The 15,730-nt window shown below is 38.7% G+C and overlaps 2 protein-coding genes across 3 annotated transcripts; one reads left to right on the top strand and one right to left on the bottom strand.

The window, feature by feature from the left end:
• Window positions 1–9,629: 9,629 nt before the first annotated feature.
• Window positions 9,630–11,465, top strand: LOC144999973 (Putative membrane lipoprotein). The gene is made up of 3 exons (XM_078959118.1): window positions 9,630–9,781; window positions 10,424–10,670; window positions 11,123–11,465. Exons 1-3 carry the CDS (start codon window positions 9,779–9,781, stop codon window positions 11,368–11,370), a joined length of 498 nt encoding a protein of 165 aa, XP_078815244.1. The 5' UTR covers window positions 9,630–9,778; the 3' UTR covers window positions 11,371–11,465.
• A 708-nt stretch (window positions 11,466–12,173) lies between these two features.
• LOC144999972 (growth-regulating factor 4-like) lies at window positions 12,174–14,290 on the bottom strand. 2 transcript variants are annotated; one of them, XM_078959117.1, is made up of 5 exons: window positions 14,168–14,290; window positions 13,826–14,079; window positions 12,972–13,386; window positions 12,506–12,879; window positions 12,174–12,420 (listed from the first exon to the last, which is right to left on the bottom strand). In XM_078959117.1, exons 2-5 carry the CDS (start codon window positions 14,040–14,042, stop codon window positions 12,413–12,415), a joined length of 1,014 nt encoding a protein of 337 aa, XP_078815243.1. In that variant the 5' UTR covers window positions 14,043–14,079; window positions 14,168–14,290; the 3' UTR covers window positions 12,174–12,412. The 2 variants fall into 2 exon arrangements, with proteins under 2 accessions (XP_078815243.1, XP_078815242.1); XM_078959116.1 differs by having other exon boundaries at window positions 13,826–14,090; window positions 14,168–14,289.
• Between the last annotated feature and the right edge of the window lie 1,440 nt (window positions 14,291–15,730).

The following is a 15,730-nucleotide window of genomic DNA, read 5'->3' as shown; positions in this document are numbered from 1 at the left end:
ACTCGCCGAGTCTGTTCTTCGGACTCGGCGAGTCCATGCCATGCACTGACTCAATCTTGCTCTAAAGGTCAGATCCAGTTCATTAATCCATAGATCCAGTCCCTCCAAGCTCATTTAGCACGTAAAGTTACAATCTTGATGCACATACAACCTTTATATGACCATATATGATGTTTATGACTCAAATACTACAACACAAGGCCAAAGACTCTATTGTCACTCATAAAGCTTGATGAGTGAGGCTCTCTGGACCTCTATGGATCCAGATCCATGGCCTCAACTCAAAGAGGGAACCAATGGGCATCAAATCATCCCATAAATGACCACCACAAGCCCTAAATTGCATCATGCTTCACTAAACAGAAAATGGTCCGAGATAATACCTCTAGAGTGATGATCTAAGCTCCAAATACACGAAATAGCAACCTCCTTTGCTTCCTCTTGCCTAGAGTCTCCTTCTTCTTGCTAGAACACACACACAAGATCAAGAATGGCTCCTTTCTCTTCACAAATAGCTCAAGAACACAAGGATCACTCACTGAGGGTTGGGTGAGCACAAATGACGGCCATAAGGCCCTTTAAATAGGCCTCAAACCCGGAGATTTAGGGTTTCATTACACAGCGCAGACTCGCCGAGTCCATATCTTGGACTCGCCGAGTCCAGGCGCGCACCAATGTTCAATTTCGCGTCTCTACTCGGCGAGTCTGAGCTCCAACTCGCCGAGTCCCTCTCACAATGTGACAAAATTAGATTTACAAGATACCTGGTAAAATCCGGATGTTACAACAAAGCAGGCAATTTGAAAGGAATGCGCAAATTCATAAGACACAAAAGAATCTGAGGCACCAAAATCAAATAAGATGTGAGCAGGTCTAGAGTTGACAAGAAATGTACCCAGCACAACATTCGGGTCCTCGCGTGCTTCCTCTGAGGTAATCTGGAATGCACGACCTTTAGCTTTTGGCACCTCCTCCTTTTTAGTTGGAGTACCCTTTTATTGTTGAACAGGGACTTGACTTCTCACCAGTTGTTGAACAAAAGCTTGACTTCCCGTCATCTGACTAGTAAGAGTAGGGCAAAAACGCTTCTTGTGGCCAGTAATACCACATGCATAGCAAGTAACATCCTTTCTTGGGTAAGCTGGCTTTATATGACCCTTTTCTCCACATCCATAACAGATAATGGATTCCTTGTCTATTTTGCATTGGCCCGGATGATTCCTTCCACAAATACGACATGAAGGCGATTGCATAGAAAAAGATTGTGATCTACCACGTCCACGAGAGGCATTTTAAGTTTGAACTTGATTACCAGGTTCAGTCCGAACGGATTGAGCTGATAGAAAAGAAGGAACGGGAACAGTTCTTTCAGTATGTGGATGCTTCGGAGCAGTATAAGTGGCACCACGTATTTCTAAGTCATGCTCACGTCTTCGAGCATATTCAACGGCTTTATCGAATGACAGAACTTCTTGATTGGCAACGAAATCATGGATTTCGTGTCGTAGTCCCTCCATGAATAACTGAATTTTCTCGTCTTCAGTTGGAATATACTTTGTAGCGAACCTTGCTCTTTGATTAAACTGAGTTTCATACTCATTCACAGTCATTCCTCCTTGTTTAAGCTCAAGTAATTCCTTCTCCAATCTCCTCCTCGTGTCTAAAGGACAATACTTCTCCAGCAAATGAGTTTTAAACTTTTCCCAGGTTGAATTCTCCTGGTCAAACTCGTTGAGAGCTTCATAAGTTGCTTCCCACCAGACCAAGGCTTCTCCGATGAGCATTGCAGAAGAATAATTAGCCTTGTCTTCATTATCCACATGATAAATACAAAACACTTTCTCTATGTTCTGGATCCAAGTAAGAACAATAATGGGATTGAGAACACCGAAAAACTCTATAGCACCGCTACTCTTGAAATCTTTGAATGAGGGATGTTTCACCTCTCCTTTTGAAGATTCTCCAGTGGCTTTCTCTTTTCCCTTATCATCATTATTTTTATGTTATTCGAGATTCTATCGAATAACACCTGTAAGTTTACCCAAGAGTCACTCCTCACGAGGAGATACTGGAGTATTCACTTCCTCGGGTTGAGGACCTCCACCAACCTCAGGGGTATGGCTACTAACATGTTCAGCTATTGCTCTGCAATACAGGGTAACCTTGTATTTTAGAACATTGTATATAATGTAATATATTACATTATATATTACATTTGTATCCCTATATTTACAATGATTAAGTTCATATATTGAACTTCCAATAGTTTAAGTCTAAATACCAGTCCGTGGAATATAGTTCACTCAAACTACTGCTCTGATACCATCATTGAAATACCCAAACTTTCGTATTTCTGAAAGACCCAAACTTTCATATTTCACAATATTATTACTCCAAAACATGCTACTTGCATATTCATAAAAGCAATATTTTACATTGATAAAGAGGTTACAAACTACTGGATACAAACCGACTAATTTAAAGTGTTATATATTACATTACTTCCCAAGATTCTATAGTTTTATACATATGGGAATGCAAAACACAATAGTTTCAAACTATTCATAAGCTTTTATCAATACAATAGTTTCAAACTATTCAAAAATCTTCTACCAGTATATAACTATACTAGATGCTTATCTCCTGCAATTTGTTAAACATTGAGAGGGTAATCGGTGATGCTTAGTGAGTTCAATAATAGATACAGTATAACGTTATGCCATATATATACTTCAATATGGAAAAAGCAGAGAGGAACAAGGAATAACAAGGGCATATGTGAATCATGTGACAAACATTCCATATCAATCATTGATTTGATTTAAAGATATACAATCAATGAGACATAATATTTTCCATACTTGATATACATCAATAAAGCTTTGGCCCAAATGGCACAAAAGACATACAACTTTGAATTAACATTTTGGTAGATTTCAGGCTTATAGCCCTGTCTAACCATTTGCCAATACCATAGAATAGAAATCATTCTCTTACGGAGACGTGTTCTACATGGCCAGACGCTACATACCAATACCAACGTGAATCTAAGTACTTTCACTGATCACATGGTCAAAGGTATTTCTTTGCTATTAAAAATAGCGAGTAAAAATAACCCGGGAAAATGACCCCAAATAATAACACTGAAAAGTACATAGCACATATAACACATGACATACAATTGTTCCTATATATTAAACTCACCGTGAAATAATCGGGGGCTAAAATATTAATTTGGGCAGTACTTCGGCTCTAAATATGACTTTCTATGTTGAAAACCGGGAGATATATTGAAAACTGGGCTCTGCGAAGGTAGAGCTTCAAAACCGAAAGATAACTTTTTCGGGCTTCTCGGGGGTCTCGGGGTGTGTTTCGGGCTTTGGAATCAATAGCGGGGCTTCAATGGAAGTCGGAATAGTAAAAATATCAAAAAGAGGGGTGAAAGTTCCAAATTTCCAAATTTTATCAGAAGATCTCGCAGCCCTCCCTTTTATAGGGCCGAGGTTCGGAGGGTGCGCTGGCAGAAGGGACACGTGGCTGCTGGAGCGAAGGCCACGAAGCGAGAGGAGGGGAGCTGGTGCGCATGCGAGGCTCGGACAGGAGGCGAGGCGGGCGTCGGAAGATCATTGGACCGCGGTTCGGTCCACTCGGATGGCGACATGAGGCGAGGCGTGCGTCGGACACGCATTGGACCGTTGCTTCAGCCGAATCAGGAGGCTACACGCATCGGATCCGGGTAGTGCGACTACTGTTCATGCGACGTGGCAGCACTATTCATGCGAAATATCTCGATTTTTGTTCCAAATCTTGTAAAATCCATAACTTTTGCATACGAGCTTCGTTTTTGACGTTCTTTATATGCACGCGTAGCTAAAATTGTGCTCTACAACATTTGTTTAGACGTCGTCTTCTAATCTTGACTTTAATTTTAATATTATTATTTTAAATAGACCGGGACAGGAAAATACATTAAAAATTCATAACTTCTTCATCCGACATCCGTTTTCGTCAGACTTTTTACCGTTGTACTACTAATGATGAGATCTTCAATTCTCATTTAGGTTGTGTCATAACTTCTTCGTTATAACTCGGATTTCGATGAGGTTTTCGTCTAAATGTTTCTAACGAGATTATCTACAACTTTCAATAATAAAATTTTACATATTTGAAATTTTATATTTTCGCTATATTTCACTATTTGGCTTTTAATTGGAATCTCATAAGACTTCCAATATTTTATGAGTGATTCTAAACATAGTTTACTTCATTTCTAGTAAAAACTATTTGTTAGAACTCAACATTCAAATTCACATAATATTTCATAATATTATTTACTTAAAACACGATTTCAAAACGTGTGTGTTACAATCCATGTATATGGTACACCGGACCCTATACAAATAGTGACGCCAGATCTTGAGGGCGAACACCACAGCCCCCAACTCCAGATTGTGAGTGGGATATATCGTCTCATGAGGCTTCAACTGCCTCGATGCGTATGCTATCACATGACCTCTCTGCATCAACACCGCACCCATTCCTGACATCGACGCGTCATAATATACCACAAAATCCTCCATCCCCTCCGGAAGGGCTAATACAGGGGCTTCGCATAATCTCTGGCGAAGTGTCTCGAAAGAGGCCTGCTGTTCTAGGCCCCAACAGAATGTTACGCCCTTCCGGGTCAACCTGGTGAGAGGAACAACAATCTTGGAGAAATCTTTGATAAATCTCCGATAATAGTCGGCCAACCCCAGAAAACTTTTGATCTCTGAGGGGGGTCTCGGCACCTCCCAACTCATCACCGCCTCAATTATGGCCGGATCGACCAATATCCCGCTCTGGTTAACGAGATGCCCCAGGAACTGGACCTCTCGTAACCAGAAATCGCACTTGGAGAATTTGGCGTAAAGCCTCTCCGATCTCAAATCTCCAAGGATCTCCCTCAAATGCTCTTCATGTTGCTCTCTAGATCTCGAATATACTAATATATCATCGATAAACACGATCACTGAACGATCCAGCATCAGCCTGCACACTCTGTTCATGAGGTCCATGAACGCCGCCAGTGCATTGGTGAGCCCGAAAGGCATCACTACGAACTCGTAATGCCCATAACGAGTTCTGAATGCTGTCTTCTGGATATCCTCATCGCACACCCTCATCTGATGATATCCAGATCTCAGATCAATCTTGGAGAACCAAGACGCTCCCTGTAACTGATCAAACAAATCGTCGATCCTCGGCAAGGGGTAACAGTTCTTGACCATCAACTTGTTCAACTCCCAATAATCAATACACATCTGGTGCAAACCATCGTTTTTGTTGATAAAAAGGATCGGCGCTCCCCATGGCGAGCTACTCGACCGAATAAATCCCTTCCCCAACAGCTCCTGAAGCTGCGAGGATAACTCCTACATCTCTGGCGGCGCAAGGCGATGGGGCGCCTTAGTGATAGGTGTTGCCCTTGGAACTAAATCGATACGGAACTCTACCTGCCTCTCGGGAGGCATACCCGGAAACTCCTCGGGGAAAACATCCGGGAACTCCCATAATATCGGGACCTCATCGACCGACCTCAACCTCTCTGCATCTACTCTTGTTTCCACCACATACACCATAAATCCACTACAATCCTGTTGTACGCTCTACCTCGCTCTAGCAGCCTAACAAAATGTTGACCCAGGACGGCTACCCTCGCCATACACCGTAAGAACTCCCCCACTAGGTTCTCGTATGGTCACCAGCTACCGCTGACAATCGATAACCACTCCAAATCTGCTCAACCAGTCCATGCCCATGATGACACATACATCCCCCATCGCAATCGGAACCAAATCAATCAGAAACTCAACTCCGAAGATCTCAAGTACACATCCCCAAATCACATCGGTGGCATACACCGCTCGCTCGTCAGCTATGGAAACTTGAAGAGGTCGACTCAACACCTCTCGATGAATATTGATGTGCTGACTAAAGGCTAATGACACAAAAGATCGGCTCGCACCCGAGTTAAATAACACCAAGGCAGGCACAGAACACACAAGGAAAGTACATACGCATAACATAATATAAACAAAATAGATCAAACATCATAGTAAATACAAGAAAGAATACATACAAGCCACAACATCGAGCGTTGTGCGGACCTCCTCCGCGGTCAACTGGAAGCCTCTCCTTTATGCCTTCGGTGCCTCAGCCTTCACCGGCCGACTCTCGGTAGCTCGAATAGCAGGAGCAGATCCCTATGATGCTCCCTGTGCTTATCCCCGCAGCTACGGACACTCGGCCTTCCGGTGTCCGGTCTGGTTGCAGTGAAAACAGACTGCAAATCCCTTGGGGCAATCCTTGGCCATATGCCCCTCCTTTCCACACTTGTAGCAAGACCCTTCTCTACACACTCCCTCATTACCCTTGTCGTACTTGCCACAAGTACGACCCTTCTGGTTCCCTAATCTCGAATCGGTGGGCTTGGCCCGCTTGGCTGCCGGCTGGGACTAAGCCGGTCACCGATCCCTCCCCTGAGATTCTACCTCGTCCCTAACCTGAGTCTCCAGCTCTATCTCCCTCTTCCGAGCATTTTCCTGAAGCTCGAAAAATGTTCAGTATGACGAGTTCGACATGAACTCTCGTATGTCTCTCCTCAAAATACTCAAATACCGACTCATATGTATCTGATTGGTAGACACGTGCTCAGATCAGAACATCGCCCTCAAAATACTCAGTACCCTGCTTGAGGGTCAGAAACTCCTATGCTAAACATTCCCTCTCCACCGGAGGAACGTACTCATCATGGAACATGGCGGTGAACCTCTCCCAGGTCACCGCGGCAAGCTCAGCAGACGAAAAGTGCGTCGTCACAAACTTCCACCAGTCCTTCGCTCCCAGGCGAAGCTGGTTCAACGCGAACCGGACCCTCAAATGCTCTGGACATGAACACGTATAGAAGCATCCCTCAATATCAGAAACCCATCTCATCGCAGCAATCGGATCCTGCGTCCCATCAAACTCTAGTTGCTTCGTGTTGCTGAACTCCCGGAACAGCAACGAATCACCACCCTAAGGTCTAGCTGCAGCGGCTGCAGCCTCAGTAACCGCTGTGTATCTCTCATCAAAAGTCTCAATCAGCATGGTCTTAATAGACCCGAACATCTCTGGAATCTCTGCGCGGATAGCCGCATCCACCTCCTCATGGATCATTTGGAGGAGCTCCTCATTACTCACCCTGCTGGTCTCTAGTCTGTGGTGTGTCCCAACCATGATGTCTCTGAAATACAACATAAAAATATCAGAAGCTCGCTCGAGCATACTCGCACTTGATAACTCGACCCTACTCGCTCCCTGGTACCCCAAGGATTCTTACTTGGGCTGCACACTACTCCGGTGTCTTCAGTAGTACGGGCCCAATACTACCGTCCACACAACATCAATATTCAACCTAAGTCCTCCTCCTAGTATCCCAAATCCCAAGTACTCTACTCTCACTATGCATAGTCTACTCTCTAGCAGATCTCTCACAAGCTCCTCGCTGCTATCTACTCACTCTCAAGCATCTCCTAGCAACAAAACCCCTAGGCTAAGGCATCACAAATCACGCCACTCTATTCCTAATAAGATTACCTAGCCTATTCTAGCATGCATAACATATTATCTCATATCACATAACACATAATATAAGGGTATGTTGGGAAATCACTGTTCAGGCGCTGGGTGATCGTACACACTGCTTTTCTATGCTCTTTTCAAAACCCTTTTTCTCTTTTAGAAAAATTTTGTTTTATTCCGAAAAATTCCTCAAATTCTCAGTTTGAGTTCAAATACGCTCTAAGGTGCATTTGAATCCCTCAAACCAAGGCTTTGATACCAACTTGTAACAAGGTAAATTTCAAAACAATTTTTCACTTTTAAAATTTATAATTTTAATTCATAAACATTCTCATATCCCAATGTATCACATATCAAATCCATAAAAATACATCCCAATATCAAAATGTATAAAAACTCCAAGAGTGTGTACTGATCATGCCGACGCCTTCCCGTGATCCTCACTGGTACCTGAAACACATAACACAAAACACTGTAGGCATAAATACTTAGTGAGTTCCCCAAGATACCACATTAACACATAATAGCCACTCGAGGCTAAAACTCTGTGAGCCCTCTGGCTCTAACTTTGTGGACCCTCTTGTCCTAACTCTTTCGACCTTTCGATCCTAACTTTGTAAACTCTGATATACACACAACATAAATCACATAGAAATAATGTTGTGCAACACATCGCACAAATAGCATGCAAGATACTCAATCACATAACTCTATTTACCACTTAAGGTAAAGTATAGTGAGAAGACTCACCTCGGATAACTCGGTAAACCTCGAACTCTGAAATTATGCACTAACCTCCACCTAGTCACATAATAATTACTCTAATTAATACAAATTCTTAAGGCTAGGATAACCCCTCTCTATAAGTTCTCTAAGAATGGTAAAAGGCCATTCTACCCCTCTAATGGCTCATAAGTCTAAACATTGACTAAACCCTAAAAGTCAACGAAGTCAACGGTAAAACTTTGACCAGACTCGTCGAGTGCACTCGAGCGACTCGGCGAGTCCACTCTAATCCTCTGAATCCTTCAAATCCTTACTTGGCACGACAAGTCCCCTCTTCACTCGTCGGGTTACTCAGTAACGAATCGCGGGGCAACCTCGATTCGACTCGTCGAGTCCACTCATGAACTCGGCAAGTTGCTCCCATGAAAACACCCATCTGACCTTCTGAGGTCAGATCTGTTTCCCTAATCTATAGATCTGACTTCCCCATAGCCAATGACCACATAGAGGTCGAATCTTGGTACACATGCAAGGCACTCTAGGCTTATTTTGGTGAAATCCCTTGTAACATGGCAACCTATGTCCCTTTCCTCCATAGAACCACAAAAAGCAAGGTGGTTCAAGCTCCTTGGACCTCAAAAGGTCTGAATCCAGAGTTTATTACTCAATGGGACACTAAATCTCAACCACACAAGCCATAAAAGATATAGAAAACCCTAAATTCAATGCTCTTAAGCAAAAATAGAGGAATAAGATCGAATAGCTACCTCAAAATGAAGATCCAAGCTGAAAACCTCCTGAAATGAAGTCCTCTTGCCCCCTTCTTGCTGGAAACCCTTCCTGTTTGGCTAAATCACACCAAAAACGAACAAAGAAGCTCAAACTCTCTCACAACTTGCTCAAAATCGCTAGGGTGCCTCTCTCTGGAATGGTAGCTGCAAATGGAGGCTATAAAGTCCTTTAAATAGGGCTCAGGCCCAGGGATTTAGGTTTCAATCATCAGCACGGACTCGGCGAGTCCACCCTTACCGACTCGTCGAGTCCACCCTTACCGACTCGTCGAGTCCCCTCATCGCGATCCTACTCAACGAGTATAGGCGTTAACTCGTTGAGTCCTCTCTCTTAACTCCAAAATTAAATGATACAATATAATACCTGGAAATCCGGAATGCTAAGGTAAATATAATAAAGTTATGTTGTTTAACCGGATTAATTAAGAAATATTGTGCTTAAAAAGACAAAATAAAACTGGTTGTCCATAATTCAAATGTAGAAACTTTTGTGCTCTTTTTGTGAAGTCTAAAAAAGAATAAAATCGAAATCCTATGGACAAAACAAAGCCGCGCGCACCAGAAGATAGAACAGTGTCGTCTCTGTTGCCCTAGCGATTCGGGTACCTCGCGAGTTCTCGCTACTTCGATTATCACCATTTTTCTTGAATTTGTTCATGGTAATTCTTTATTTTATGATAATTCACCATTTATGTACTTCAGTTATTGTGTTCGTTGGATATATAGGTTTTGAATAATTATGATTTTGATCCCAATTACGAATCCAGATGGTTCTTCGAACAAGAAAGTGCGAAGTTTATTTCTTTTAGAGATATCTGAAACAATTAGCTGCTAATATCGTGATGCAAATGTGTTTTTATGAGCTCAATTTATCTGCATACCAAATGAATCTTGTAAATCATATATTTTGATTTCAGTGGTATCCCAACTACGATTCCACCATTGAAGCTTCAATTCAACTCTAAAGCTACTTTGAACACATTTGTTTTTACACTAAATACCGTGTTCTTTTTAACTGATTTACCTCATATATTTTCCAAATATACCCATTGATCTTATCGACCCAGTGAACAAAGCAATAACACATGAAGGCAAAAGCGTCAATTGATAAGGGATTTTAAATGCAGTTAATAAGAAGCTACTTTCATTGATTTGTTTATTATAATTTATAACATCATACTTACATTTCTTTCTATTATAAGTTTATCACCCATTCATACATACCTACCTACACTTAACGCATGAGTAAATACTAATGATGAGATTAGTTATTTGAAATCTTTAATTAGTGGTAGTTGCAGGTATTAATGATTATAAAGGGGTTGTTTAGAAGGTATGAGAGATGGAATCCTGTGCATCCTACTTCGGGAGCTTTTTGGGGCATGGGAATAGGTGTTGGGTGTGGAATTGGATGGGGCCCGGGGTTTGGCCCTGATGTCATTGGATACGTTGGTGCCGGTTGTGGAGTCGGATTTAGTGTCGGAATCACTCTTGCCGGAGTCGGAATCGGTCTTCCCGCTAACTGCCTCCTCAAAGTTCCTTTTAGTGGTATGCTTTCTCATCTTTTCCCAAATCCAAATACTTCCTTTTATATTTGTCACTTGATGGGCCACACTGTATACCTGATATACATCTCACATAATGCTGTTAGAGCATAACCCTCATGGGCATGTGTCTAACATGATGTTGTTAGAGCATAACTCTGGTGGGCCATTGTGCACCTGACACACATGATGTTGTTAGAGCATAACCCTCGTCGGCATGTGTCTAACGTGATGTTGTTAGAGTATAACTTTGGTGAGCCACTGTGTACTTGATATACATCTCACAAGATGTTGTTAGAGCATAACCCTTATGGGCATGTTGTCTGACATGATGTTGTTAGAGCATAACTCTGGTAGGTCACTGTATACCTGATATACATCTGACATGATGATGCTGTTAAGTTAGCTCAGAGATTTAAATAATGACCCTTAATAAATTGGCATGCTTGTTTACAGCTTTTATGGCGACAAGAAGCGGTGCAATGGACTTTGCTCGATCTAATGGTCTTCTTGGGACAAGCAGTGCTAACGATGATATATCCGGCATGGAAAGGTGGGTGTCTACCTTCAACCATGAACAATCGGTAGACAAAAGGGTAAAATTTTTGGGTATGAATAGATTTATGTCTTCTCAAGCTAAGTTAGTTTTAGGTTATTTTGATGAACTCAAAACTCGCATTATTGACAATAAGAAAAATGCATAGATTTGTTCGAGCTAAAAGAGTTTTATGTTGCAAAAGCTAAGAGTTTTTTAGTGTATGATATTTTTCTTGAAACATAAGATTAATTTGCAGACTAATCACAACTTTTTCTTTGGAGAATATAAGTTCTTGTTTGTTATTTTTGGAAAACAAGTGTTGTCTTTTACAAGCTTCTATATGTAATTCTAAAACAAGATTAGTTTGAAATCTTTTACCTTATAATTAGCTTGTCAGCAATTGCGCTAAATGCAACAAGAAATCGATTTAAATCCGTCTAAAGTCGAAAAGAACATTATCCTAGAACCATTTTTTATTGAAATATGACAAAAAAAAAAATTCTAAAAAAATTTAATTATTCCTAACAAATAACATTAACTTTTTATATAACTTATAGCCAAATGATACAAATGACATGATGTTATTTTATTTTATTTTTCAAGTTTAGTACTATGCTACTTTTGTTTTAATTTGAACATTGAAATTTCCAATTTTATTTCATGTTAATTTTTTTTCTTTGCTCAATGACACAAAAGACACTTCATATATATTTTTAAAAGAATATGTTGCGTTTGTCAGTTTTTGTTCTAAAGATCGCAAACCAGATACCTTGGGTTCCAGGTGATATAATTAAAAAAAAAAATGAACAAATTTAAAAATTGACTCTAATCTAAAACAAAATATAATACAATATCAAAATCATTCACTCTAAAATTTCTTTTGTCGATTTTGTGGAGTAAAAAAAACTAATAATGTTTACTTGGATTTATACATAACCAAAAAAAAAAAAAAAAAAAAGTCTGACAACATTTATAACCAGAAACAGTTTAGTTGGGAGTTGGGACGCAGTTTGTACATCATTTATAAAAACTCACTTCACCCAAGTAAATATACAATTTAAAATAGACCAACATTTATTCCAAAAAAAAAAAAAGTTCTTAAAAAACACATGTTGAACAACATTCCAAAGTAATTCAAAGATCAAATACACACATCAAACACAAACTTCATCTTTTACCACATCCCCACTTCCTTATCACCTCCATTCTTACCCATCTACACAAAACCAAAAACAAAACTATCAGTATATCAATATCAGTAAGAGTCAGTATCAGTATCAGTAACAATATTGTTTACACACCATTAGAGGTACAATCACTTCGTGCGGTGTAATCATTAGTAGTGGACATGGACAACTGAGTGGTGGACCATGGTTCCCTAGCTTCGGGCCACTCATCGAAAAACGGGCGCATTGATTGTTGCTCATTTTTCACTTCAATTGGGGACCCGATTTTGCTTCCAAATAAACAATGTTGTTGTTGTTGTTGTTGACTTGGCTTTGACATTGTTAAAGGGTCAACCAAAGAGTCAAAATTAACCATGGATTTGGTTTGTAAGTAAGATTCGGTTCTTGATTCCATTAAAGAAGTTGTCGGAATTTGGTTTGGGAGTAGACGCCATGTATTGGAAGTGTAATTTTGATCATCCACATCAACCGTTAGTGATTGATCATACCTGAGGGGCAAAATAGTCATTTAACACCACCTAACAAAATAATTATAAAAAAAAAAAAAAAAAAAAAAAAAAAAAAAAAAAAAGAAAGGTACCTATAACTGTTGTTGTTGATCCCATATGCACTACCCTGAACCTGTAACTTTGACACATTGCTTCCAAAATCAAAACTACAAGAACTAGAAGTAGGATACAAGGATGAATTCTGGAAGCTTCCATTTCCAAGATTCTGGTAGCTTCTATTACCACCATTGCTTACAGTACTAACATTTGAAACTGCAGTTGTTGACAATGGCTGAGATGCAGATTGAGATTGAGATAGAGATTGAGATTGAGATTGAGATTCCACAGGCTTTCTTGAACGGTTTCTACCACGATGCATATGGCGTTCACAGTATTTGGAGTCTGGATACGCGTCTTTTGAGCATCTCCATTTCTTCCCATCGGTCCTCCTACATCTCCCTGGCTCTGGATCAAACTTCTTCCCGTAGTATGAACAGTAGCTCAATGCTTCAAAAAGTATAAGATTAGTCAGAAATTACACAACAAGAAACTGAAATCAGATTCTGGATGATTGTATTGCGTATATATTGGAGATTTGAAGTATGGTTGGTGTTGTAGAATCAAATCGAACATATACATAAGAAAGTTATGAGAAGATTTTGAAACTTCAACCTAATAGAAGATCAGGAAAAAGAGAAATGAAAGGATAAATCTAAATCCGACTTCGTTAAACTGCAATACAGAAATAGATCTTATGTTCTACAGGGGTTAATTAGCGAAAGTATTGAATGGAACAACTTGAATTTTGTAGCAAATCATAATCGATTTCCCCAATCTGAAAAGCAAAAGCTTTGAAATCGAAAGTCAAAGTCTACGATATCTATCGAAACGAAGTCTAGAGTAAAAACTGAGAACGTAAACACGATTCGGAGATTTGTGAACTTACAAGTAGGATTAGTGAAGAACCTAGCAGATAAAGCTTCGAGGCTTCTTCTAATTGGAACAACGAGATCATAAGGTACAGGTACTCCTGCGACTAAGTATTTGTATATCAGAGCTTGATGTTCCAGCTCCTGCCACTGCACCGGCGTGAACGGCGGACGGTATCCAGATATTCCACCGCCACCGCCGCCCGCTACCGCGACTGTCGTGCTGCCACTCATCTCCTTTACTGTGTTGTCGTTTTTCAAGGAAAATTAACTGCAACAAAACTGCAGATATGTTTATATAAATGTTGCAGGGGAACATATACGTGTATGGATGGGGAGAGAGAGAGAGAGGGGGTTACCTTTGAAGGGGCAGATCTAGGGTTTGGCCATGCGTGGTAAGAAAGGAATTAGGATGTGGGGATGAAATGGTTGGCATAAGCATTCATTTACATATTCCTTTTATTTTCTTACTTTCTTTCAAGATAAACATTACTTTCTTTGAAGATGAACATTTGAGTATATATATATATATATATATATATATATATATATATATATATATATATATATATATATATATATATATATATATATATATATATATATATTTGTGTGTGTGTTTGTTTCATAATTGTGTTAAATTGAAAATTGAGTTGAAAAGTTTTTATTCTTGTTTTCCCTTTTTAAATATTTTGTAACAAAATAAATTTGAGTTTGTATTGCTTGTTTAGGATCTCTAATGGTAAACCTATATCATAGGCTAAAAATATTATCATTTCACTATTTTATTTTTATTGACCTCTAATTAAATTGTTTCTCGTATGGTTAAACTTTTTTATGATACTTTTTTTAATTGAACTATTTTATCCTTATCTATCTAAAATATTATATAATACCTCCGCGTTTAACTAATCGTTTTTTAAACACATCGTATTTTAATATAAACATTTATTCATGTACAAACGATGTACATATTAATATAACTTATATTTATATATTGTATATTTGTTTATTTATAAATTTTAGATAAATAATAAATAAATCAAAATAAATCAAAGGTAGAAAATAAAATAGCTCTAAAGAGAAATTGGTTGATTATTTAAACCTTTAAACTAAATTGACTATTAAATATATATATATATATATATATATATATATATATATATATATATATATATATATATATATATATATATATATATATATATATATATATATAGTGGTCAATAAAAATAAACAAATAAATCATACACTCCAATGGTGTTTAATTATTTTGACCACTTAAGAAAATAGTAATAAGTTATAAAAAAACACACCATTAGAGATGCTCTTAGAAATAGTTATTTCGACTTAATTCATTTAAATAGAGCTTATAAAAATGATATGACACACTAAGCCAATATAAAATAAATAGATTTTGATAAAGAAGTCACTTTACTAACTTCATCATCAAATCATTTCATAAGGATGTGAAAATGGTATTCATTAGTGAAGAAGCGATAGTTAAAAAAAAAAAGATATAGAGGTGTATTCCATTAAGATATGTGACCACACCCACTCCACAACACATTTGTTACAACACATTTGTTATAACGTTTTATAACGTGGGGTAGTGTTCATCGGTGGAAACCCCTTCTACACTAACTTCGACGATTGAAAGATGCTCTCTCTCTCTCTCTCTCTCTCTCTCTCTCTCTCTCTATATATATATATATATATATATATATATATATATATATATATATATATATATATATATATATATATATATATATATATATATATATATATATATATATATATATATATCGGATAGCCTAAGTAATGAGTTGACACACGACATTAATATTAAATGGGTAAAGTTAAAGATGAACTCTTTCAACCCGAACAAAATAAATTATAGTCGGTGGTATTTGGTGTTG

This window comes from Lactuca saligna, chromosome 6 (assembly GCF_052625555.1).
Source record: "Lactuca saligna cultivar CGN05327 chromosome 6, ASM5262555v1, whole genome shotgun sequence".
Lineage (NCBI taxonomy): Eukaryota > Viridiplantae > Streptophyta > Magnoliopsida > Asterales > Asteraceae > Lactuca > Lactuca saligna.
Note: the sequence above shows the minus strand (reverse complement) of the source record. Positions and strands in the feature narration are given on the sequence as shown.

Excerpts from the sequence above, each read along its gene's own strand:
- LOC144999973 (XM_078959118.1), top strand. Across the intron at positions 10,671-11,122 it reads CCTCAAAGTTCCTTTTAGTG|CTTTTATGGCGACAAGAAGC; the intron begins GTATGCTTTCTC and ends GCTTGTTTACAG.
- LOC144999972 (XM_078959117.1), bottom strand. The coding sequence starts at position 14,042 with ATGAGTGGCAGCACGACAGTCGCGGTAGCGGGCGGCGGTGGCGGTGGA. Across the intron at positions 13,387-13,825 it reads GTTCTTCACTAATCCTACTT|CATTGAGCTACTGTTCATAC; the intron begins GTAAGTTCACAA and ends TACTTTTTGAAG. Across the intron at positions 12,880-12,971 it reads ATCAACAACAACAGTTATAG|GTATGATCAATCACTAACGG; the intron begins GTACCTTTCTTT and ends TTTGCCCCTCAG.